Consider the following 23441-nt stretch of genomic DNA (forward strand, 5'->3'; position numbering starts at 1 on the left):
CGTGAGGTCGGGCAATGAGAGCCGTCTCCTTGAGCTTTATGTGTAAAAGAGCAGGTCTTGGCTTTGGGCCTGAATTCTGTTCAGAGTAATCAGTGCACTTCCAGCTTAGCTTATGGATGTTTGTTCTGGGGAAGCAATGAGTGGCCCCAAAGGAGTAGATGAGAACACACGTCATTAACACTAGGTATTTTTGTGGCATCTCTGTTAGGATGCACAGATTATTTTATTAACTTTAATTCCAATGAGATAATAGTTGCTACGGAAGCCCTTAGCACAGTGCTTGGCACTTGGTCTTCAGAAATGCATGCCAATTTATAGAGATACTAATTTGATATTTTCTCTCATTATAATAATAAATCCAGATATAAGGAAGATATTTTCAGATCTCCCATCCCAAGAAGCTAGCAGAGCTTCCACCATCTGAGTTCCCTTGCCTAAGAGAGTCATTATAATTTTTTGGGTTTCCAGGCCAAGGAACATAGTTGCTAAGCGCGCAGGGAAAATTCCCCACTCAACTAGTTTATTGGGGATCTAGCCTCAATAAGGTGGGGTAAGGCAGGAAGTTGAAGAGATGAAAGAGGCCAACGTGACCTTCTGGAAGACTCTGAGAAGGCAGAAGTCGGGGATGTTCTATTACACCTGGGCCACTTGCACAGTATCATTCAGATGCTGCCTGTGGCTGGTCTGTATGCATCAAAACTCGGAAGCCTCAGCTCAAGAGCCTTGGGCCCAGGTGGGCCGGAGGAAACCAGAGCTGCCCACTCTGACAAAGGCACAATCTGGGCTTAGCCAATGAATATTTCAGTAGAAGTGAGCTGAATGTACCAAAGGGAAGAGCACCCTTTCTTGTGTTTTTTGGACTGAGCAAAGCGAGGCCATGAGACAGTAGAGAGAGGGACTGAGGATCCTAAGGACTCGAGAGTCTGCACGCTCTCCCAGGCAGACTCTAGGCTGCCACTTCTTCGCTGCATTTCGCTCAGCCCTTAAAACCCAGTTGTCAACCTTCGTAAGGCCTCTCTTTGCTTATCAAGGACTTGCCTCACCTGTGAGAAGCCCTACTTTACAAATGAGGCATAAAGGGGTTAAGATGAATCAGTATGTGACAGTGTCAGAGGTAACGAATCCAGGCTACATTTTAGATACAAAATAAACCCTAAGTCCAGAGAGGAAGGGAGAGGGAGAGAGAGATTAAAAACATCAATGATGAGAAAGAATCATTGATTGGCTTCTTCTTGCACGCCCCACACTGGGGATCAAGCCTGCAACCAGGAATGTGCCCTGACCGGGAATCAAACTGTGACCTCCTGGTTCATAGGTGGATGTTCTTTAGCCACTCAAGTGGTGCTAAAATTATTTAGGTTCCTCTTTGATTATTCTGAAAGAAGGGCTGTGAGGTACCTACAAATTCTAGTTATGAGCACATTTTGGGTATAAATATTCTATAGTGTCAGTTGCTGCACTTCTCTTTGTCTAGATTTCACTCAGCGTCCAGGGCTTGGAGGTGAACCCTTGTGGTTCACCCTTACTAGCTGGTCCTTTCCATTTTTCTGTGTCTTAAAGTTTCTTCACTTTTTAAATAGGACTAATGGCATCTACTTTGCTGGGCCCCTGGGAGGATTCAATGACTAAATGGGCGACCCTATGAGACAGCCAAGCACCTACTCCTGTGCTGTCTTTCTGATTTCTCAGCTGGGCAAAGTAATTGACACAGGATTAAACAGGGTGGATAGGTGAGTCATTTAGGCCTCTGTAAGAATGAGGGAAAGGCTCTTTGTGACTATATTTGCCAATCTAGAATGAGAACAAAGTGTATCAGGTTGAAGAACACTTTAGAAATCTAGGTAAATTGTTTAAAATATATAATCGGTATATATATGCACTTTTTTTTTTTTTTTTGCATCAGGGTTTGCCAAGAAACTTTTGAAATTCAGTATAATTTATTTTAAAGCAATGGTTTGTAGGCTGGGAGGCTTATCAGATCCCAGGTGAATTGCTGTTTCTGGTTCCTGGAGGGCTCAGCTCAATTCCAGGGGAAGCCCAATTGGGGGGAGATGGACGAAGGAAAGGTGCAGGTGGATTTCTGTTCACAGAGCAACCGCTGTGTTTGTCAGGACTGGAACTATCAGCAAACCAACACCCTTTGGAATTCAGGGTCAGGAAAGCAAGCTGGTAAGTAAATCGAAAAAGAAGAATCCCGATTACTCCTGTCCAGAACCCAGGCAGTCATTTCTCAGTGGAGGTTTGGGCTCTGCCTTTTCCACCCTCCCCTGACAAATCTTGTGGAATTCATTCTTATGCAGGTTCATTGCAGTGTAGGGTTCTCCTAGAACCGTGGTCAGCAGACTGCGGCTTAAGAGCCACATGTGGCTCTTTGGCCCCTTGAGTGTGGCTCTTCCACAAAATACCACAGCCTGGGCAATTCTATTTTGAAGAAGTGGCATTAGAAGAAGTTTAAGAAATTTCAATCGTTGTACTGTTGATATTTGGCTCTGTGGACTAATGAGTTTGCCAACCACTGTCCTAGAACATGTGGGTTGACAACCTGAGACTAGCACGGGTAGATTCTCTGCACTTCAGAGCTCGAGCAGGGGAAATGATTTAATGCCCAATTTCAAAGATGAAGGATCGCTCTGCTCACCTCGTGCCAGGCAGCAGACAAAAGAAATGGGCCTCACCTGCAGCAGGGGGGTTTGTGTGAGAAGGGAGGAAAATTTATCAGGCAGGGAATATGAAGACCTGCGAGTGAGTTATGGTGTCTCCTTAGCTTCAAAGTAAGATTATACTTCCCTCAACATGACGGGAGCAGGCGGGTGGGTGGAGTGGGGCTCCTAGCTGGGGGCAGGGAAATGGACTTCTGACCTCTGAAGGTTGACTCCAGCCTTCTGCGTCTATGATACATGAAGATGGAGAGATTTATGGCGTTGACATCCATCATGGGAATACGTCTGCGCCTCTGCTGGAGTTTGAGGAGAAAGATCCCAGAGACCCGTGCTAGCTTGACTACTATCAGGATTCCAGCAGGAAACTGGTGGCACATCCAACTCAAGCTCATTTGAGAGTGTTTAATACAGAGGCTATTTACAAAGGTGTAGGAAAGATGCAGAGAAATTGTAAAGGACAGAAGTACCCTGAAGGTCTTACAACCCCATGCTTAAGGCAGTAGGGGGAGGGAGCATTATCAGAACCTAGAAGGAGAAAGTCAGGGACAGAGAGCCATCCTGAGAGGAGCTGTGACCTTCTGCGGAGGAATGCCACCAGCCAGAGGGGACTGGGGAGAGGGTCAGGGAGATAGATACCCTGATATCACTGTCCTTCCTTCGACCACTCTACCTACCGATCCCTACGGAAAGCTGGAGGTCAAGGAAGCCCACGGAGTGGCCCACACAGGTCAGCCTTCTGAGCAGGAGCACATTGGAGAAGGGCGGGGAGTAGATCGGGAGGACAAACAAGAACTGCTCGTCCCATCAATGTGCCAAGTACCTTTTATGTGCCAAGTGCTGTTATAAACACCAGGAAGAGGGCAGTGAACTGGGCGTCCATCAGAACTAATTGTTATTTAGAAATGTCCCCTGCCTCTTAAGCCCCTGAATGTTTGCACTTCAGGTCACACACAGGTACTAACAATTAATATAAGTAAGGAAAGTACTGAAACTCAATAATCTCATCTGTAAAATGGGAATAATAATTGTATCTCCTTCATGGGGCTGGATTCCATGTGTGAGGGCATGCAAAGCCCTCAGAACCATGTGTGGTGTGAAGGGGCCACTCAGTACATGTTAGCTGCTACCACTATTATCACTGGTGATAATAGTGATATTGAATTCTCCCTTATCCTTGAAGGCCTAGAATTGGCAAACTCATTAGTCAACAGAGCCAGATATCATCAGTACAACAATTGAAATTTTTTTTGAGAGACAAAATTTTTAAACTTAAACTTCTTCTAACGCCACTTCAAAATAGACTCACCCAGGCAGTGGGTATTTTGTGGAAGAGCCACACTCAAGGGGCCAAAAAGCCACATGTGGCTCCCGAGCCACAGTTGGCCAACCACGGGCCTACATTGTGCATCTCCTCCCTGTGGCTCCCTTGCCCTGGGGCAAAGTTGTCTCCCAGATAACCTGGCATAGGATGTCTTCCTGGTTCTCACATGACCACGCTTGCAATTATTTTGTTTGTGTATGCTTCCTCTGCTGGGCTCTGTACTCTTCTGAGATGATCTCAGATTCATCTCCTTCTCCAGCCCCAAGTTCTAGCACAGGGAAGCCACTCAATAATGTTGGCCAGGTTTGTTTTGAATGACTTGACTTGAGTTTTTGTAGTGTTGTGGAAAAGAGCGTGGCCCAGGCTGGAGTTTAAAGTTAATGATGGGGAAACTGGAAATAGGAAATGAGCAAGATTCGGTAAACTCATGGCCCTTAAGAATCCAGCCCATGGACTTGTATGCGTGAATGTAAGCTCAACCAACAGGCGCAAGACACTGAGGGGGGTGGGGGGAAGGAAGGAGGGCAAGTGTGTGTATGTGTGGGGGGAGGTAGGGGAGGTCAGGGGGCCCTCAATGTGGAGGGTGGGGGAAGGGAGATATAAATACTACTATTGGTAATACCTTAAACAATAAAATTAAAAATAAAAAAAATAAAAAAAATCCAGCCCTACTGTTCCAGAGCCAGATCAGCGAGCTCCTCCTCCCTGCCTAGGGCTGCCTCCTTCCCCAAGGCAGGAGATTGGGGAGGGGGGAATAGAGTCACTGGGGAAGAGGATGGTTCCTGAATAAGGAGGCAAGACCTCACCCACTTTTATGTGACTTTTCAACCAGATTTATTAATCTTGTTCCCTTTGAAGGTGGAAGTTGGATTTTTTTTCTCTTTTTGTCAGCAGTGAGTAGCAAAGGAGGCCCAAGTTTTGTTTTTGTTTTTGTTTTTTTGTTGTTGTTACTCAGGTAGAGCCTCGCTTGCTTCCACTCTTTCAACCTGAGAAAAAAACCAAAAACAAAATAGCCAGGGATGGAGCTGGTGGTAAACAGCTCCCGCAGCACCTTCACTTGGGCCCTGTTACCATGTCCGCAGCTTCCAGAGCCCGCAGGCACCAGCACAAGGCGCGCTCCGCAGTTCCTCCTTCCTCCCATAGCCATGTGTGAGGCGGCCGGGGAGTGTGTCCGCGGGGTCAACTCCCAAGGTCAGGAACAAACTTCCCACTTAATGGGTAGAACACGCTTAGCCATGTCACGAAGATGTGGTCCGTGAGAGAAAAACTCTTCGGGTCAAATGTCCCGTTTCTTCAGCCAACAATGGCAAGGAAAATAAAAGAGGAGGAGGGAACCCTATAGATGTAAAGAGTTAAGGTACATGCCAACCACTTAGAGTATGGAGCTTATTTGGGTCCTAGTTTGGGCAAACTATTGAAAAAAAAAAATCACAAATAGTTGAGAGTATTTTTAATATTGATTGGTTATTTGATGGTATTAAGGAATCATTGTTAATATTTTAGGGTGTGATATGGTATTTTGAATATCTTTCCTCTTAGATATGTAATCTGAAATAGTTATGGATAAAATGTGCGATACCTAAAATTTGCTTCAAAATAATGTGGGAGAGGTTAAGAAATAGATGGGAATGGAAAAGGAATTCATTGTAATTGATACATAATCAGTTCTATTTTACACATACGTGGTATGTGATAGAAATACATGCATTTTTTTTGTTTGTTTTCCCCGGGGTTACTGTCCCGAATTTGAAATCCAAACTGAACGTGCCAGATGGAGAGTGACTATAGAATGGGTGTATTCAGAGGTGATAGACGCTAGTCCATTTCTCAGAGGTCAAGGGAAACCCTGTTTCACCTTAAAGACCGGTAAGGCCTCTACAGGTTAGCCAGGTCTTTTTACCCAGCGGTCAGAATGTGAAGGGTCAACAACGATGACTGGTACCCCTTTCCCTGCCTGAAGAGAACGGGTTCCCTGGTTGCCAACACGGTTGAGGGAAGTGGGCACCACAGCCTCTCGTGGGTTCTATTCAGCTGAGTGTAGTGCCTGGTGCTTGGATGTGTGCTGCCAGCACTTGCTCATTTGTGTTCATTGAGCTGTGCGGGCCTCTCTCCCCGCGGAGACTCAGAGAGGTGGAATACCTTTTGTGATAGCAGATGGCCAGTAATGGTGGAAGTGGGACTCACACCCACGTCCTCTGGTCTCCAGCCCTGGCTGCTTTCCACTGAACAATATGTCCTCCCGGGCAGCAGGTTTCCTCTCCTAGAGACACACTGAACGCGCCAGTCCAGGGTTGCAAATAATAGTTGTTGTTACGTGATTGCAAATAATAATTCCTGGCCTTAGAAGTTCCCCCCATGGACACACTCCGAAGGCTGCCTCCCACATTGTTATGGGAGGAACTGAGGAACTCCCCTTTGTGATGTGGTTGCAAATAATAGTGATTGATGCTGTGCTGGGCATTCTACATGCACTAATTTATTTAACTCTCTTGATCTCATAAGTTAGATGTCACCTTAATTCCCATTTTACAGATAGGAAGGGAGAAACCAAGATTTAAACCCAAGTGTGTCTGTCCTCAATCCTTCAACATATATATTTGCTACCTTTTTTCTACTTAGTTGAATGGAAGTTTTTTCAGAATTCACCCACATAGAAGTCTAGAAATGACAAGTAAAGAAGGCCTACACCATCAGTGCCCTAAAAGAATGCATATTTCCACAGCTTGGAGCTGCTTGGTTTTTTTAGTTATGGCATTTACATAGCATGTAAGATGTGCCAGGCCACTGCTAACCACTTCACAAATGTCCTATCTAATAAAGAGGGATATGCAAATTGACCATCACATCATCACAAATATGGCGGCACCCATAGCTACAAGATGGCAGCACCCAGTCCCCTCAGCCCCACTGAAATCCCCCAGTCCTTTCATCCCAGCCAGGGAATGGCAGGTGCATAGTATGGCTGGACCCACCCTCAACCCCCCAGCTGCCCAGGGCCAGCCCAAGGCACAGGCAAGCCTCGGATGGTGACTTCCCAGCCTCCCACAGCTGCCAGAGGCTCAGATAACCAGAGCCGGCTGAGGCTTGCACTGCCAGCAGTGGCAGCAGCAGAGATGTGATGGGGCTATGCCTTCTCCTGGCAATCAGTTAATTCATAAATATTCACCAGAGTGAGGTAGTTAGGTACTGTTTTTATTATTCTCATCCTACCAAAGGGTAAACTGAGGCACTTGCTAACACCACAGAGCTAATAAAATTCAGTCTCAATTCAGGCAGCCTGAGTCTGTGCTTTTGACGACATTGCCTTAACTCCGTGCCCTGTCCCTCTATACAGCCTGTCCTGGCACACACCAACAAAGGAGTGGTTTTGCCTGACTTCCATTCTTAACTCCAAATACTAAAGACCAAAGTGCCTACTATTGGCCAGAGTAGTACCTGAACGGTAGTAATAGGTTCTGTCTAACTTACACTTTAAGACATGTTGTGTGAAATTACTCTCTGTACATGAGTCAGAAATGGGTGAGGACAGACCATAAATATACCTTCTTGAGAGCTGTACTAGTAAGAGAGAAAATATTTACTTTTAATGGCATAAATCACCTATAGCAATTGGCACATAGAAGCTCTCAATATACAGTAGCTATTATATTAATATCCTTGTTAATTCTTCTGAGCTGCCCACTTCTCTCCCGCCCCATCATGGCCCCATGGCGCAGGCACACGGCCTCTCCTGCAGTCGCATTCCTGCTGGCCTCCATCTCCACTCTGCACACCTTTGCTTCCTTTCCTCTGCTGAGCCTCTGCTGTGATAAGGTTCTCTACCCTCTCCCCGGGAGGGTTACCCTGCCTAGTCCTGTTGAGCCACAGCATAGCCACAGACATGCTCAGAGCAGAAGAGGCGTGTCCATCTCCGATGGAATTGCTGAATGCCAGGGCCTGCCTTGCAATACTCCTGTGTTTCTACCCGGCACTGGTCCAGATGGCAGCTGATGGCCACCCTGGGTCCTAGAATTAGGAGATTCTGTATAAAAGCCCCAGACATGCACAATAAGGTATAGGTCTTTATTGCTGTAGGCTACTGAGCTTTTTAGACTTGTGTCATAGCATAGACCTAGCCTGATCTGACGGATACATGTTTCATGATGCTCTTAGGGATAGGACAAAAATATACTGTAGGGTCCTGCAATGCCTTGACCTAAATGTCAAGCGTCATCTTGTATCATATTTCCTCTCCTTTTTCCTCTTCATTCAAATAGGCCTTCTTCCTGTTCCTTGTACCTGGCAAGCTCCATTCTGCTAACGGTTCTTTGTGCAGGCTGTTCCCTCCGCCCAGAGCATTCTCCTCCCCACCTCCCAAGCACCCCAATCAGACCATTTGCCTGGTTAATGTCTATCTGTCCTCCTGGTCTCCCTGGGCTTGTACGGCAATGTGCATCCTTTACGCTCATCACAACTCCATGCGGCTCTTTGCTGCTGTGCCCACTAGACCAGAGGTCGCCACACAGTGGTCCTCAGACCACTGGTGGTCCCTGAGGTCCAAAAGGTTGGCAACCACTGCCTTAGACTGTATACTTCACAAGAAGAGTTCCCCAGTTTTTATTTACCTGCTATCCCTAGCCCTTGGCGGCATTGTTTTGGGCACATTATAGATACTCAAAAATATTTATTAAATAAATAATTCAGTCAATATATTATAGTGAATATATAATGGAATTTAGAGCCCGACTTCTTAGACTAGCCCCACTTGCCATTTATTCATTATTTGAATAAATTATTCAATCTCTCTCTGCCTTAGTTTCCTCATCTGTAAAATGGGGATAAAAATAGGGCCCCTTCATAGGGTGGTTGTGAAGATTAAATGGATTAAGATATTTGTGCCATGGATTCATTGTCTCTGGCATCCAAGCCCATCCTTTTATACCCTGTCCTGTGGGGCTGGTAGTTTTCTCACTGCATTGTCCAGACTGCCTTGCCAGGGGCTACAGTTAGATCGGCCAGTAAGAGGCACTGGCAGGAGCAGGGGTTGCAGGGAGGGGGTGGAGCGGGGAAAGGAAGAAGGGAGAGAAGGGGACTCTTCTGGTTTCAGCTGCTGTCTGCCACATGCCAGCAGCAGAGGGCTGATGCAGCAGCTTCCTGCTCCTTTCAGCCCTCCCATCGCCCACACGCCTGCCTGTCCTCTCAGGACTAATCCTGGAGGCTGCATCCCACTCCTCAGTCCTAGCACCAGACGCCCCACATCCTTTTCAGGGCTCAGTACCAGCCCTGTGGTGCCTCCACCCTCACCTCATGGTGACCCCTCTCAGTAAAGATTCGAGTATCAGCTGTGTGGGGCCTCTCTTTGGAGTTCCTAGGTTCAGGCAACCCCACCTTTCTCTTTTGCTCCCCCAGCTCCAGGGTAGAGGCTGTATCCTGCAGTTACTCATTCCTGACTCCTGATGCGGTATCTTAGCACTCAGAACAGTATCAGGCACATACTGAGCACTATGCGAGTGTAAAGCCCTGTATTTGTCTAAGCAGGTGAAACAACCAGCATTAGTGCCCGTCAGAGCTCTGTGAAGGGTGTCACGAGCCTGGCATCCATCAGGATGACACAAACCCCGTAACCCGTGGTGCGGAAAGACCAGTCTTCCGGGGGAGCCTCGATCCACACCCATCACTGGCACTCGGATACCACCCCCCAGGCATGACTGAGAGCAAATGATGACACCGTTTCCATAGCATTAGCAATTTTTTATTTTTCCTTTTTTGTTGCATAGGAAATGCAGTACTTGCTTCCAGTAATTGTATTGTAATGTGAGAAGGTGGTAGCACTAATGGTTGAATACAAGAGTTAATCTAATCCACACCAGCTCAAAAACCTGTGGAGATTTAGTTGAATAAGAATGGACGCCCACAGTGATTCTCAACCAATTACAAATTTTCACAGAACACAGTAAAACTAAAAGGCTAACTATGAAAGTCAATACAAGTAATCTAGAGGCACAGGGGGCCCGGCTCATAAAAACAAATGTCAAACCAAGTTATTAACACGGGAGTGTTCAGTTTCACAACGGATCTCTTATCATTGGAAGTGTTCCATCTCCTCCCCCCCTACACCCCCCCAATTTGAAATGTAAAACCGAGATATCTCGAATGCACAGATTTCCAAGGGTGGTGGGAAAAGTCCCGGTGAACTTTGTTCCGGGTTAGAGGTCATGGCCGGAGGGGAAGGGGGAGTGTGTGTTTGCCTTTGGAAGTCTTCCTGGAGGACCTCCTGGAGCCTGATAAAGCTCTGGCCCTGGGCTACTTAGCCTCTCAGGGATGCCATCTGAGAGGAGGGCAGAAGCAAGAAGCTGGCAGCTCTCAGATCTCCCTCCCCAAGGCGCCAGTGGCTTTGTGACCTTGGGTTGAGATGTTTTTGTTTTTGTTTTTTAAAAAGAAGTGCTAATTTATAAACTCCTACTAAAATAATAATAAAAATAACAAATAGAATCAATGGGAAAACAAAAACTTTTGTTATTTTGAGAAGTTGAGCATCAAAATAGTAGGAAAAACAGCCTGAGTTGTTGGACATTATTGTCCTCAGGAATTAACAATAAAAAAGTTCACACAGTGGGACTTGGTGATGACACATTTTGGAAATTAGTTTTTTTTTTTAGTTTTTTTTTTTTTTGTTTTTTTTAATTAAACAGCATAGGGGTTCATGTGTGAAACTCATGCTGCCTGGCACACGCTGGCTGCCGTCCCTCCTGCTCCGGTCTGGGGTGGTTACCCTCATCTGCTCCCCACTCTCCTGTGCCCCTCACAGCCCTTTGGGGGCATAAAACACAGATGGGTACACATTTAAGAAAAAAATGAGATTGTGAGATTGAAATTTATTTAATTTGGAAAATATTTTCCAATTTAGATCCAAAAAACATATTTTAAAAATCCCGTGTTAATAGCATTTTTTTTTTTTTTTTTTTTTTTTTTTTTTTTTTATGAATCGGGCCCAAAGTTTGTACAGAGTTTTATTTTTGAAGAAAATATTGCAACTGTGCATACAACTAAAGAGCCAAGTGATTCCTTAAAGAAATTTTTTTCGTTTTTTTTTCCTTTTCGTATGAGGAAGTCTGGTGTGAAGACGGACCAAGCATGGGTACCTGGCTGAACACTGTCCAGTGAGAAAACGCTGGGGGCGAGCGGCGCTTCGGTGGCGGGCGAGGACCACGCCCCGCTCCCGGAAATGTCCTCGGAGGGCGTTTGCAGCAGAGTTCTTGAAATTCATAAACGGTCGTTTTTAGACAAAAGTCTTGCCAGGGCATGATTTCTGAAATCAAACACCCATGCTTATCCCCTAGGAAAGAAAAAGAAAGGAAAAAAACGAAACAAAAACACAAGTAATACTGAATTTAAGTAAATGTATACCTCCAAAATACTGAAAACAGTTGAAATCAAGAAAAGACAGAGTTTGCGTTCTCAGTGAAATACCTTTAAACCTAGCGGACAAGAACCGAGTCAGAAAAAAAAAAAAAGACTAACATAACTTTGAGTAATATTCATACAGTTCACTAAGCATTATGGAATAGCATGCATTAATATTGTACGGTTATTTTTACATCACCTATACCAGAAGGTCCTGACTGACTGACAGCGAAGGCTACCGGTGTAGAAAAAATCTTACTTCAGAAGAGCAATATAATACAGATTTCACAGGCACTACATTTTAATATATCAGGTATTATGCTGGTTTTCTTATAATTCTTTCTGTCCTAAAGCTGGCATTATAACAATGACCAAAAAGGCAAGGATTGAAGTAAACGGAAAGTAGATATCAAAGTTGATATAGGTATTTTTTTTTCTTCAGACAGATTAGTGCATAGTTGTCATGCAGATAAACACTGCTATGCATTTACACTGTTGGGAAGCAGAGTGAATTGAGCCCAGGTTGTCACATTGGTGTAAATCATTTTGTCAGCCTGTAATAGCACCATGTAATGGATTTGCATGAAACATTAAATTGATTTCAGAATTGGTGACACAGAATTCACTACAGTTAAGTGCTATGGAATAGCTTCAATGTTACCTGCTATATATCAAAACAATTTTCATCCCACTGCTTTTTTTTTTTTTATTATTGGGAAAAAGTGAAAGGAAAACATACATGACACTAATTAGACGAATGCACAGCCTTGGACGTGGAGAAGGCAGAGTGGGTTGGCTGTCAAACGGTAAATACATGCATTGACTTCAGGACGAACTTGGCCTTGGGAGCCGATGGGAATGAAAGCTCTGCCCGTGGGCAGCGCGGCTTTCTGAGACCGGCCAAGGAAGGGCCTGGGAGGGGGGTGAGGTGCCACTGAAGCTCTCCTTACGTGACCATGTCAGTGTGTTTGTTTGCAATTTGCTCTATGGGAGGCCTGCTACCAGAAAAGAAGAAAAAAAAAAATGAAGGAAAGAGACAGAGATACGTAATAGAAACAGAGAGAGAAACCACCACCGCCGCCACCACCACCACCACCAGTATGGACGACAAGGTATTTCCCAAGATGTGATGCAAAGTACATGAAATGATATTCTTAGAAACCCCTCCCCCAAAGAATCCCAGGGAAGAAATGCTTTACTTCACCCAGTACTTTCTGACACTGGCTACAGGATGCAAGGCCTGTGGAGACCAGGGCTTGGAAGGGCAGGAGCAACTTCTCAGGAGATTTGCAGGTGCCCGTGGGCGGGCTGAGTGCCAGGCCTCAGGCTGGGTCCCTGCCCATTGGGGCCTTCCGAGTGGAGAGCACAGGTGTCAGGGCAGATGCCCAGCAGCCCACGCCTGACTGAGGGGCGGGCGGGTGGGGGTAGGGAGAAGCTGGTACTAAATAGCTGCTCATGCCAGGGTGCGAAGAAATGGAAAAGTGAGTTCAGACCTCAAAGGAAAGAAAAAGCCTTGGGATGGGGATGGGCAGAGTGACAGGAAGGATCAGAAAAGGTGCGTTTGTGTAGCAGGGGGATGTGCCAGGAGAAAAAGTAGGTAGAAAACTATTCGGATTTAGTGTTTGTGCCTCTGACTTCAGTTCCCAAAGGGGGGAAAAAAAAGAGTGACTGGAGGAAGTTATCTTTGCCAATATTGTTAATGCCATGTGATGGAAGAGAAAAAATTGAAATATGTCTCCGAACGGCGGGCGGGGCCTTCCAATGCCAATAGCCCTCCGTCTGTCTGTCAGTCTACACGCCGGGCCCCACGGGTCCCAGCCTTCTTCAAAGGTCTTTCTGGGCTTCTACGCTAACACGGTAAACACGCGGACGGTGGGTGTTGCTTTTTTCCTGCTTGATCACCGCTGAACTACAGTTTCCTGCTGCTTTCTGGACAATGAAACAAACAAAAAAATGTAACTTATTTAATACTTAACCCCTGTTCATTTTCACCCTAGACTGCCTCCCTAATGTTTTAAAGCCTTTAAAACATTTTTTTTCCTGCAAATCTGTTCAGAGTTCCCTAATTTTAGCTTCATCAAACTTAATACAACAAAATACCTTCACAAACAGCATACCTGTAACGTCCATTTACAATGGTTTTTCAGTAGACCTATGCTTCTCAAGCATAGGAATATGCTATACCATTGAGAGAAAAAAATAACTGTATTTAAATACTTACAAAAAAAAAAAAAAAGGAAACAGGAAAGTTTTAAACTTAAATCCAGTTCCCAAAGGGGGCGGGGAAGGGGGGGAAGAAAGCAATTCTATGAACGCTGCCTTTATAATGAACAATTGGAAGTTTCACTAGGCTAATTTGACAGAAATTTTTCCTCATTTAAACAACATTACAAAAGTCCTGCATTATAAAATAGGGTAGAATAAATCAGTGTAATCAATAAAACTATACAACAATACAAATTACATATCTTCTGAGTGGGCAGTTTATTCTCTCTCTTTGCAGTCATGACTACAACATGCTCACTAAAAACAACTAAAACTGCCCAAACTATTGCTTAGTTTGTTTTGTTTTTTAAAAAAGGGTGCAATTTTATTGTATATACAACCAATTTACTGGTAATACCTTGGCTTATTGCAAGGTTCTGACAAAATGTTTGTCTAGGCTTTTTCCCTTCACTGTGAAGCACTGAAAGCTGCTATTTTTTCTTTTCTTTTTTTTTTCCTTTTTTCTTTTTTTTAGTGCACATATGTCATAATAAAGTAATGCCCAGCTAAGTGCTATAGGGGGAAGGCAAAGTATGCTGGCTGGCTATAGGAAGTGACACCATATACTGACAACCACACCGTACAACAGCGCCAAACGACTATTCAACCACTTATCAGACACATATGAAAATCCAAAATGTTTTATTTTATTTTTTTTCCTTAAATAGAGATAACCAGTAAACAATTTTCAGAACTTGGAAGTTTAAAAACGTGCATATAAAAATGGGCATTATATACTTTTTATTGAATGTGGATTGACTGCAGTCTGCTAAGAAAAATGGGGTGTGGGAGCTGAAGAAAAAGGAAGTTGTCTTTTTTTTTTTAAGGCTTGCTTGTGAAAGGAACAGTTGTAAAAACAAAATTGCTTGAAGCAGGGTCAGCTTAGTGCTTCACAGTTTGACTGCTTCTCTAAGAGGAGCCCTTCCTGCGCACGTGCATTCAAAAATCACAACAAAAGTACAAAGACAAACACCCAAAACACACTGCGTCAAGTGCAGCACCGACTTTGGTCAAATAAAAAAAATAAAAGAAAAATTAATCATCACTAAGCTTTTCTACACGATATAAGCAGGTATTGCATATTTTCATATATCTGGGGCTGGGGGAAATAAAGGAAGACTCCAAATAAATTGTAAAATGCAGCAACATCCAAAATACTGATATTCTAAGAATCTACAGATCTCAGAATAGCACTGCCACTGACCACAGAGGACAATAAAGACTACTCCTATCTGCGGAACGACTAACTCTCTATTTGGTTCTAGATGTTGAAACTGACAATGGCTGACATAAAAGTCACATTTACAAAAAGTGTCTCCAAATGCTTGACTAGGGAAAACCCCCTTTCAATAGAGGAGCATGTGCAACAATTCCACAAATAATCGCTATCCAGGGCAAGGCACATTGATATGGAATTTTTGTTTTCGTGCAAATTAAGGAAAAAAACAAAACAAAACAAAACAACATTGTTTTGGGGGGGAAAATGAGGAGCAAAGTGTCTTCCCAAGAATTTCAGTTACTTGATTGTATAGGACAGTAGTAGAACCCTTCTGAAGGGCTGGAAAACATAGTTTAAAGGCAAGTGCCTAGAGGAGGGATTACAATATTGTGTCTTAATGCACTCTACTTTATCCTACATTAACTATATAAAAATTAGTTACTAACACTAGAACATGCAGAGACTTTCTCTGATCAGCAGGGCTTGCCAACCAGAACGTATATATATGTATAGTATAGGAAATCTTCTGGAAGTTGCATGGGAAGCAAAGGGGTGCTTCACTGTCTGGTAGAAAAATCACTTGCACTTTTTTTGTTATTATTTTTTTTGTCTTTTTTTTGTGTGTTTTTTTTACAGAAGATACAGGACATTTGGGGGTGCAAACTTTTTTTTTTTTCCCTAACAAGTACCCTTGATCTGAGTGGGCACCAGCATTTGCATCAGTATTGGTTTCATTATTATTATGATTTTTTTTTCCCCATAGCCCAGTTGAGGGGCGCAAAGGTCTTTAAAATTTCTGGACAATCTCTGGTACGATGAAGTGTCTGATAACTGATAAATCCTATGTTGCCGGATACACATAAAAATGTTCAGAATTGGCATAATCCATTATAGTGATGTCTAGCTTATGAAATTAACAGATACCATGATTTCATTTTACTTATGTGCTTTGATAACAGAAAATAATTAATTAGCATTTAATGTAGTTAACATATTGTGGTAAAAGCACCATTAGATTTGTTTTTTTTTGTGTTTTTTTTTTTTAAATTTTCCTTCAGTTTTTAAAGGGATACAAGTTTAACAATAAAAAACATAAAAAGCAAAAATAGCTCCCCTTTTTCTTGCAAGGCTGTTTTTTACCCCAATAATTTAGAGTCCTGGGGTGGAAGGACTTGAAAAACAAAAATAGAATTTTCAACAATCTCTATCTTACAAAGATATTTAGCTATCCAATGAAATTGCACTTTACTCAATTCAAAATTCGATTGTTTTGATTGATTCCTGTCAGTTTCTGTCAAAACAGACCATCTTCCCCATTTCCATGTGAATTTGTGTGTCATTGTTGAAATTGTTGAAAAAATGTTGTTTTTTTTAACATAAGTGCAGCATTTCAAAACTTTTACAAAACTGAATAGTAGTAGTAGTAGTTTTCCGTTTTCAGAATTGTTCTGCAACGTGAGTGGGTTCACTGTCCTTGAGGGCCATGTTACAGATTGAACTGCTGACTGTCGAACCAAACCAAGCTAACAGAAAAAGGAAAAAAGGAACATAACTGCATTTTCTTTTTCCAATATGTTACAGAAAAACATTGCCCTTTGACTGTCCCGTAAGTTATATATTGCAGATTTCAGCTACTACAAAAGATTTAGTTTTCCATGTGCCTCCTGATTGCTCGAGGAGGCTCACACCTGTGTGGGTAAATTCATGGAATACTGTGAAACGGCCAGGCTCCATAAGGAAAGTGTTCCAATGGAAGTCAGTGAGCAAGGGTAGACCTCCTCTAGCCACATCACCTGATGCTCACACCACCATGAAAACACTTCATATGTTACAGAGCCCAGCCATTTCCAGCACCATATGAGAAAATTACAACAGTCCCAAAAGTAGTTTTAAAAAAAAAAAATCCCAAAAGGTTATGGCCTTTGCTGTTTGACCATAATGCTCGCTGTTTCCATGTACAAGTTGATTTGATTCTCCCCTTCCCCTGACAGTGAAGTTGTAACCGCGCTGGGTTGAGGATGCGTCCATGTTACAGAGTTGAGAAGGGGTCAGGTGGTCTGTCTGGTGGATGGTGGGACACTTCGACTTTTATCCCAGGTACCAGGACTGGAAGAGAAAAGGAAAAGAGCAATTAGAGGTTCAATGTAGTAAAGAATATATTTACAAGTTGTCCTTCCAACTGTGAAATCAGGATCTGTTCAGGATAAAGGTGGAAAAAAGTAAAGGAGCAACAAATAGTAGTAAATCTTGAGACATTGAAACTGACCCTACTCCTCTAAAATTGAAATTCAGTGTTTCCAGTGGGGGTTTGCTAATGTTCGGAGTGTGTCCTACAAAATAAAATATTTATGTCCAACTGAAATACATATGTGGTTTTATAGTCTGGTGAGGTCAGATACACAAGGGCAGGAAACTGGATCACCTTGTTTCTCATTGGATCCTCTGTGCCTAGTACAGTGCCTGCAATAGAAGGTTTTCAACAAAGAAGAGTTGATCAAATGAAGAGTCGGTGAGGGGAGTGGTTTCGTGTGGTGATGAATGTCTCCTTTGATGATTTTCACAGCATTTATTCAATGAGATGTAGGCACTGAAGATGTTATTGCTGCATTCTCTTAAGAGGCACACATGATCAATGGTGATAAAGAATAATGAACTCCTTTATGTACTCTATTTTCTTTGCAGCAGCATCTTCAACAGCCAAGATATGGAAGCAACCCAAGTGCCTATCAACAGACTCACAGATAAAAAAAAGCTGTGTTACATATATTTAATGGAATACTACTCAGCCATAAAAAAGAATGAAATCTTACCACTGTGACAGCATGGATAGACCTAGAGGGTATTATACTCAGTGAAATAAGTCAGTCAGTGATAGACAATACCATATGATTTCACTTTTATGTGGAATTTAAAGAACAAAATAAATAAACAAAATTGAAACAGACTCACAGACACTGAGAGCATACTGGTGATTGTCAGAGGGTAAGAGGACTGAGTGAAAAAGGTGAAGGAAGTAAGAAATACAAATTGGCAGTTACAAAACAATCATGGGGATGCAAAACAGAGCAAAAGGAATGTAGTCGATAATACTGTGATAATTATGTATGGTGCCAGGTTGGTCCTGGAAATATTGATGGGGAATACTTTATAAAGTAGATGATTATCTAACCACTCTGATGTTCACCTGAAACTAATATATATATATATATATTATATATATATATATATATATATATATATATATATATATATATATATATATGTAAGCCTAAGCGACCAAACGACCAGTCAACCAGTCGCTATGAAGCGCACTGACCACCTTGGGGCAGATGTTCAATGCAGGAGCTGCCCCCTGGTGGTCAGTGCACTTCCACAGCCAACCTCCCATGGTCCCTAATTGGCCCCGATTGCTGGCCAAGCTGAGGGACCCCACCCATGCATGAATTCATGCACCAGGCCTCTAGTACAAAATAATACTGAAAGTAAACTGTAATTGAAAAATTAAAAAAAAAAAAATCTTACCTAATAATAGACAAACATGTAAAATTGACCGTACCTCCACTATGACACCAGCCAATCAGGAGTGATATGCAAATCAACCCAACAAAGATGGTGGTTAATTTGCATACACAGACGCTGAGTGACAGGGGTGTCCCTGGTCTCTCAGTGCCTCTGGGCAGCATGGGAAGGCAGGGCTGGAGCAGAAAGAGGTGGCTCCAGGGCTTGAGCAGAAAGGGGCTGGGCCAGAGTGGAAAGGCTGTGCCAACAATCAGGGAAAGGAAAGCCCATGCTAGCATGAATCTTTGTGCATCGGGCTTCTAGTAGTGATATAAGAATAAATGGAGGCAAAGTGGAAAAAATGCTATACTGAGAGTTCTGGGTAGTTTTGGACAAGTCACAGCTTCTCTCTTATACTCAGTTTCCTTCTGTGTGCACGAGGTAGATTTGATGATGTGAAATACTCCTTCCAGCTTAGCATGTCTAAAGCAATGGCTTCAAAAATGACATATAATAATCAAAACTTCACCCTATTAGTTACTAGGATGTGCCAAGGGAATGCATAACTTGCATTCATATTTTGTTCATTCAACACTTATTTAGAGCCTTCCCTATGCCTGCTGGGCCCAGTTAACATTTTCTCTCATAAATCTTAGGTGGTTAGATTGGGGCAATAGTCTGGTTATACCTCTCTTTATATGCTGGCATGTCATTCTCTGTAAGCATGGATAGACCTAGAGGGTATTATACTCAGTGAAATAAGTCAGTCAGTGATAGACAATACCATATGACCAATTACAGTTTAATATCAGAGTCAGTTTCTCAAGTGAAATAAATTTAAAAAGTACATGGCTTTGCCAACTTTTCTCTAGAGATACCCTGGTCAAATTCTCCACATTTATCATTATTCACAGAAACATCATCAACTTCTAGTGAAAGTGAATGCTTCTAAAACCTCTGAATTGACAGGATCAAGAAAGGGTTACGTTGGGGTTGATTCGGTCAGATGGAGGCTCATTCGTATCCAAGAGATTCAATTAGGTAAAGTGAGGATTCGTTTGATCCCCAGGATAAATGGCGAAATGATAGCTGCGTGGAGGTTGGTATAAGATTTCCTGTTCACACAAGTCACCTTTGATTTCCAGAGCACTTGAAAAAACCTAAACCCGAACCGAAAACCCACTCATCCTGTATACTTTGAGATGTTATTCTCTGACCACATGCTTTGAGGAAGACAATAAGGCCTCTTGTGTCCTGAAAGGAAATCATCCTGGCAAATGCACACGGCCTAAATCTAGCTGGACAAAAGAAAGGCGAGGGAGAGAGAGGGCAGAGCCACGGAGACTCCAAACTGTCTTTTTAGCAGGCTCTCCTAGGAGCTGCCTCTCAGCCGCCTTAGAGCCCACTCCTCTCTTCCACAAAACAGTGTCCAACTTTGGGTGCCACAAATAATGCTCACAATTTCTGTTCGCACACTTTCTCAGTTGTGAAATTCCAGACTTACGTAACTGTAACTCTGACACGATGTTAGCAGATCTGGAAGCCAATGCCTGGGAGTCAGCAGGGGGAGCAGTTTTCCACACCACAGTTTCTGGATGCAACCTCAGCGCACTACAAAAATCTGCAGTGCCTCTGCACTTCTCTTAAAAAGCAAAGCAGGGAGAAAAAAAGTTTTCTTCACACATCTTACTATTCAGTGTGCCTTGCCGACAAGGTTACCCCAGAGCAGCTCTGTAATCCTTCACTGAAATAGGCTTTATTGATTGCTCTGGTCTATTGTTCTCTTTTCAAGTCCCCCAAGTTCAAGTTCATCCTGGTGTTACATCATGTCTGGTTGCTAAGAGCAACCAGACAGACCCAGACGTGACTATCATTAGCAAGAAACCCTCTGCTCTCCTCCCACCAACCTTCCAGTGGCTCTGACGTAGCAGGCCCACTGCAAACACATTGAAGTATTTATTCTGCCTAATTTATGACCTACACAGCAAGCAGGACCCCCACTCCAAAAACCAACACCGTTGTATATTTAATTAATCTGTCTTTCTCTGGCACTTGGGAAAGTTAGACAAAGGACTAATTATTGTGTTTCGCTCTCCACACTTTTCCTTTGGGGGGTGAATATTTGCATGGGAAAGAAAACTACAAGGCCCAGCACTGCCCCCCTCCCCTTTTTCTTTTTGCCCTATTGACATTTCATGAAATACTTTAGCTGCTTAAGGGAATTAGAAAAAAAAAAGTGATGTGAATGTTACTCCTTTTGAGTTGGTATTCAGTAACACAAATCAACTCATGACATGTTTAAATTTAAATGCTAACCACACACTCTCAGAGTTACTTTAAAGGTTAGTTTTTAATCAATAGAAGTTGCTGACTCCGGGGTTTTGAGCTGCGCACTGCAGCTCTTGGGCTTTTGTCTAACGTTAAAGCTTTCAAACTTTTTTTTTTTTTTTTTCCTTGAGATGATTTTAGCAATGATTTGCAGACACAGAAGGCTATTGTGCTCAGACCAGCAACATGTCAATAGAGGAGCGAGCTGCCCTGTGGTGGGGTGTCAATATGACTCCTGAAGGCTTGGGTTGGGGGTCTTTAATAACCCGTGAAAAAAACTTAATTAACTCTTTCAGGCCCAAACCAAAACCTATTCTTAAACTTTTTCACTCCTGTAATTTGACCATTAGTACTTATTTCAACATCACACTAATCTTCATGACAATTAACCCGCTACTTGACCAAGGCTTTCCAGATGGGAAGGGAGTTGGGTTAGGGGAACCACACAGATAATTTTTTTAATAGGTCTCTGATTAAATCATTCATTTGCAGTTATGATAATAATAATCATCATAGTAATAAATATTCATGCATACTTCTGAATTTTCTCATGATCACTTTGTAGCTGAAAATACCCCAATTTTGTTATAATGAGTGTAATAGTTGCACATTTATAAAGCCACCCAATTTCTATAAACTTTCATGATTAGAAAAAGCCACTTTTCTCTTGTGATATTTTCTTGTACAATTCATTATGCAAGCAGTGCAAATTTCAAAACATTCCTTGAAGAACAATTCTGAGCACTTTTTTCTTAGGTCATATAAGAAAAATATGAAAGAAATTAGAGATTATTAAATTGTTGGGGTTGAGTAGCAAATCACTAGGAAAATGTTGCCACATTAAACAAAATTCATTTATGGAGAGTAAAAATATTGTCTTCAGGTTTACTGACATCAGCTTAGGTTTCCTATGGGTTCTGCCTTCATACTTTATAGCCCCTCATCTAACCTCCTGTATCCAGACAAACTACAAAGGAATCTCTGTCCCTTATCTGCAGCAAGTCCTAATATTGCAATACAATATAGGATGATGTTATCTTGATACATTTACATTAAGGAAGTAAACACGGGGCTTTGATCTATTTTTTCCCCCAGGAACACTCTGCTACAGTTGCTCTGGAAGTCCATAAATCCACACTCCCACAAGGCTCCGGGTAAGTAAAATTGCTCTGTTACGTTCACAGTTCCTCCAGATTGGGATGTGCTGGGGGGACAGAAGGGGGGAACTGTCCTCTCCCCGTGTTCAAGGTGAAACATCAAAAGAAATCTGCAGTCCAGGACCAGAGCTCAGCTTTCCTTTTCTCCAGTCAAATGAAGAAGTAATCTCATCAGGTTGGAAAGTGCTGACTAAGGATTTAATAAAGTGCCTGCAGATGTGGCGTCTCTAAGGTATTCAACTCATGTAATGCAAAACAGCTCCACACTGAATGTGCTTATAAAATTTCATTTAACCATTGCAGCACGACTTTTCCCCCCCACCATTCTCTAAGGAGTTTTGTCACACTTCCCGCCCCTTAATTTACAGCTCCATGGAAGTTCGGATCCCATTCTGCCAGAATTCTGGACTATTCACAGTAGTCAGGTTTTATGAACCATAAACAAAATCTATCCAGCTGCATCCGAAACAGGAAGCCTGAAATGGCAGTAGGTGCCTTCGACAGTGGCCGGCGCTTTCCTTTCTTGTGCCGCATGGAGAGCAATTAGGAAATTGAGGCTATTTTCCACTCTTTGGTCCTGAGGTTGCTGGGGGAAGACTCGACTCCTTAGTAACAACAAACATTCAAATAACAACTTTATAAAAGGTCTGTTATGAACCCTTTTCACTCAGAGGGCCGGATGTATATTTTAGCAACAAAAGGAAATACAAGTTTGTTTGAGATAGCTATATTTTACTTTAACCAAAAAAAAAAAAAAAAGGGGGGGGGGGAAAGAGAGAGAGAGAAAGAGCGAGAGAGAGAGAGAGAGAGAGAGAGAGAGAGAGAGAGAGAGAGAAGAGAGAGAGAGAGCGAGCGCTAGCTGGTGGGGGTGGGGTGTGGGGTGGGGAGGACGGAACAGACTGTGACCCAGCAGAATCTGTTTTTCAAATTAAAAAGTTAAACAAAGGACCTCAAGGGCAAAGTTGAATACTGCGGAAGGAGGCTGTTAATGTGGAATCCAGAACTGGGTGTGACACTTCGCTTTCTTCTCCAGGCCAGGTGGGTTATTTAAGGACATTCACACCGGAGAGGCCTCTGCCCCCACTCCCTCCGCTCTCAGGCGCCCCCAGCAGGCGAGCTCTCCCTCAGCCGCCAGGCAGTGTGCATCTGACCAACGCTGCATGAGCTGTGGTCACCATATTGACTTCTTTCTTGAGGAGATTCCATCTCTGCTGGGTCACGCTAATCCAGTTAGTCATTTTTGGCTTCCTGCTCTTGTTTGGATGAGCTAAAGTCCACTGTTTAGTCCAAATGAGTTGTCCTTGGCAAATCAGCCTAAAGCCTGGTAGCCTCCCGGCCTCCTTCCAATAAAATGGAAATGCTCGGGGCCTCGGAGTACACTTCCGGCTTCTCACATTAGCATACACCAGTTTGGAGCATTTTTCTTCACTCATTCAACAAGTCCTAGGAGCCTACTGTGAGCTTGGAGCTGTGCAGGTGGTGAACTCTGGAGATACGATGAGTACAGGTGCTTGCTCTTAAGGCGTTGTTCAGAAAGAAGGTGCTGGTTTTTAGACCTCTATGTCCTTCGAGGTGCTGGTACCCTGCTTGCCTCAAACTGGTGTCTTTAC

At 43.1% G+C, this 23441-nt stretch overlaps 1 protein-coding gene and 1 long non-coding RNA gene across 8 annotated transcripts in view; one reads left to right on the forward strand and one right to left on the reverse strand.

Moving 5' to 3' along the window:
- LOC311618492 overlaps positions 1-23441 on the forward strand; it is a 700613-nt gene that overhangs the window by 443258 nt on the left and 233914 nt on the right. The gene's annotated exons all lie outside the window — the stretch shown is intronic.
- Positions 9697-23441, reverse strand: part of NFIA (nuclear factor I A) — a gene marked incomplete at its 3' end in the record, with an annotated part of 370602 nt that continues 356857 nt past the window's right edge. For all 7 annotated transcript variants that reach the window (XM_084876090.1, XM_084876087.1, XM_084876084.1 and 4 more), the window contains one exon: positions 9697-16954. In XM_084876090.1, the coding sequence (XP_084732216.1) occupies positions 16937-16954 (18 nt within the window). The remainder of the gene's footprint in view (positions 16955-23441) is intronic.

This window comes from Pipistrellus hanaki (assembly GCF_964339955.1).
Source record: "Pipistrellus hanaki genome assembly, chromosome: 2".
Classification (NCBI taxonomy): domain Eukaryota; kingdom Metazoa; phylum Chordata; class Mammalia; order Chiroptera; family Vespertilionidae; genus Pipistrellus; species Pipistrellus hanaki.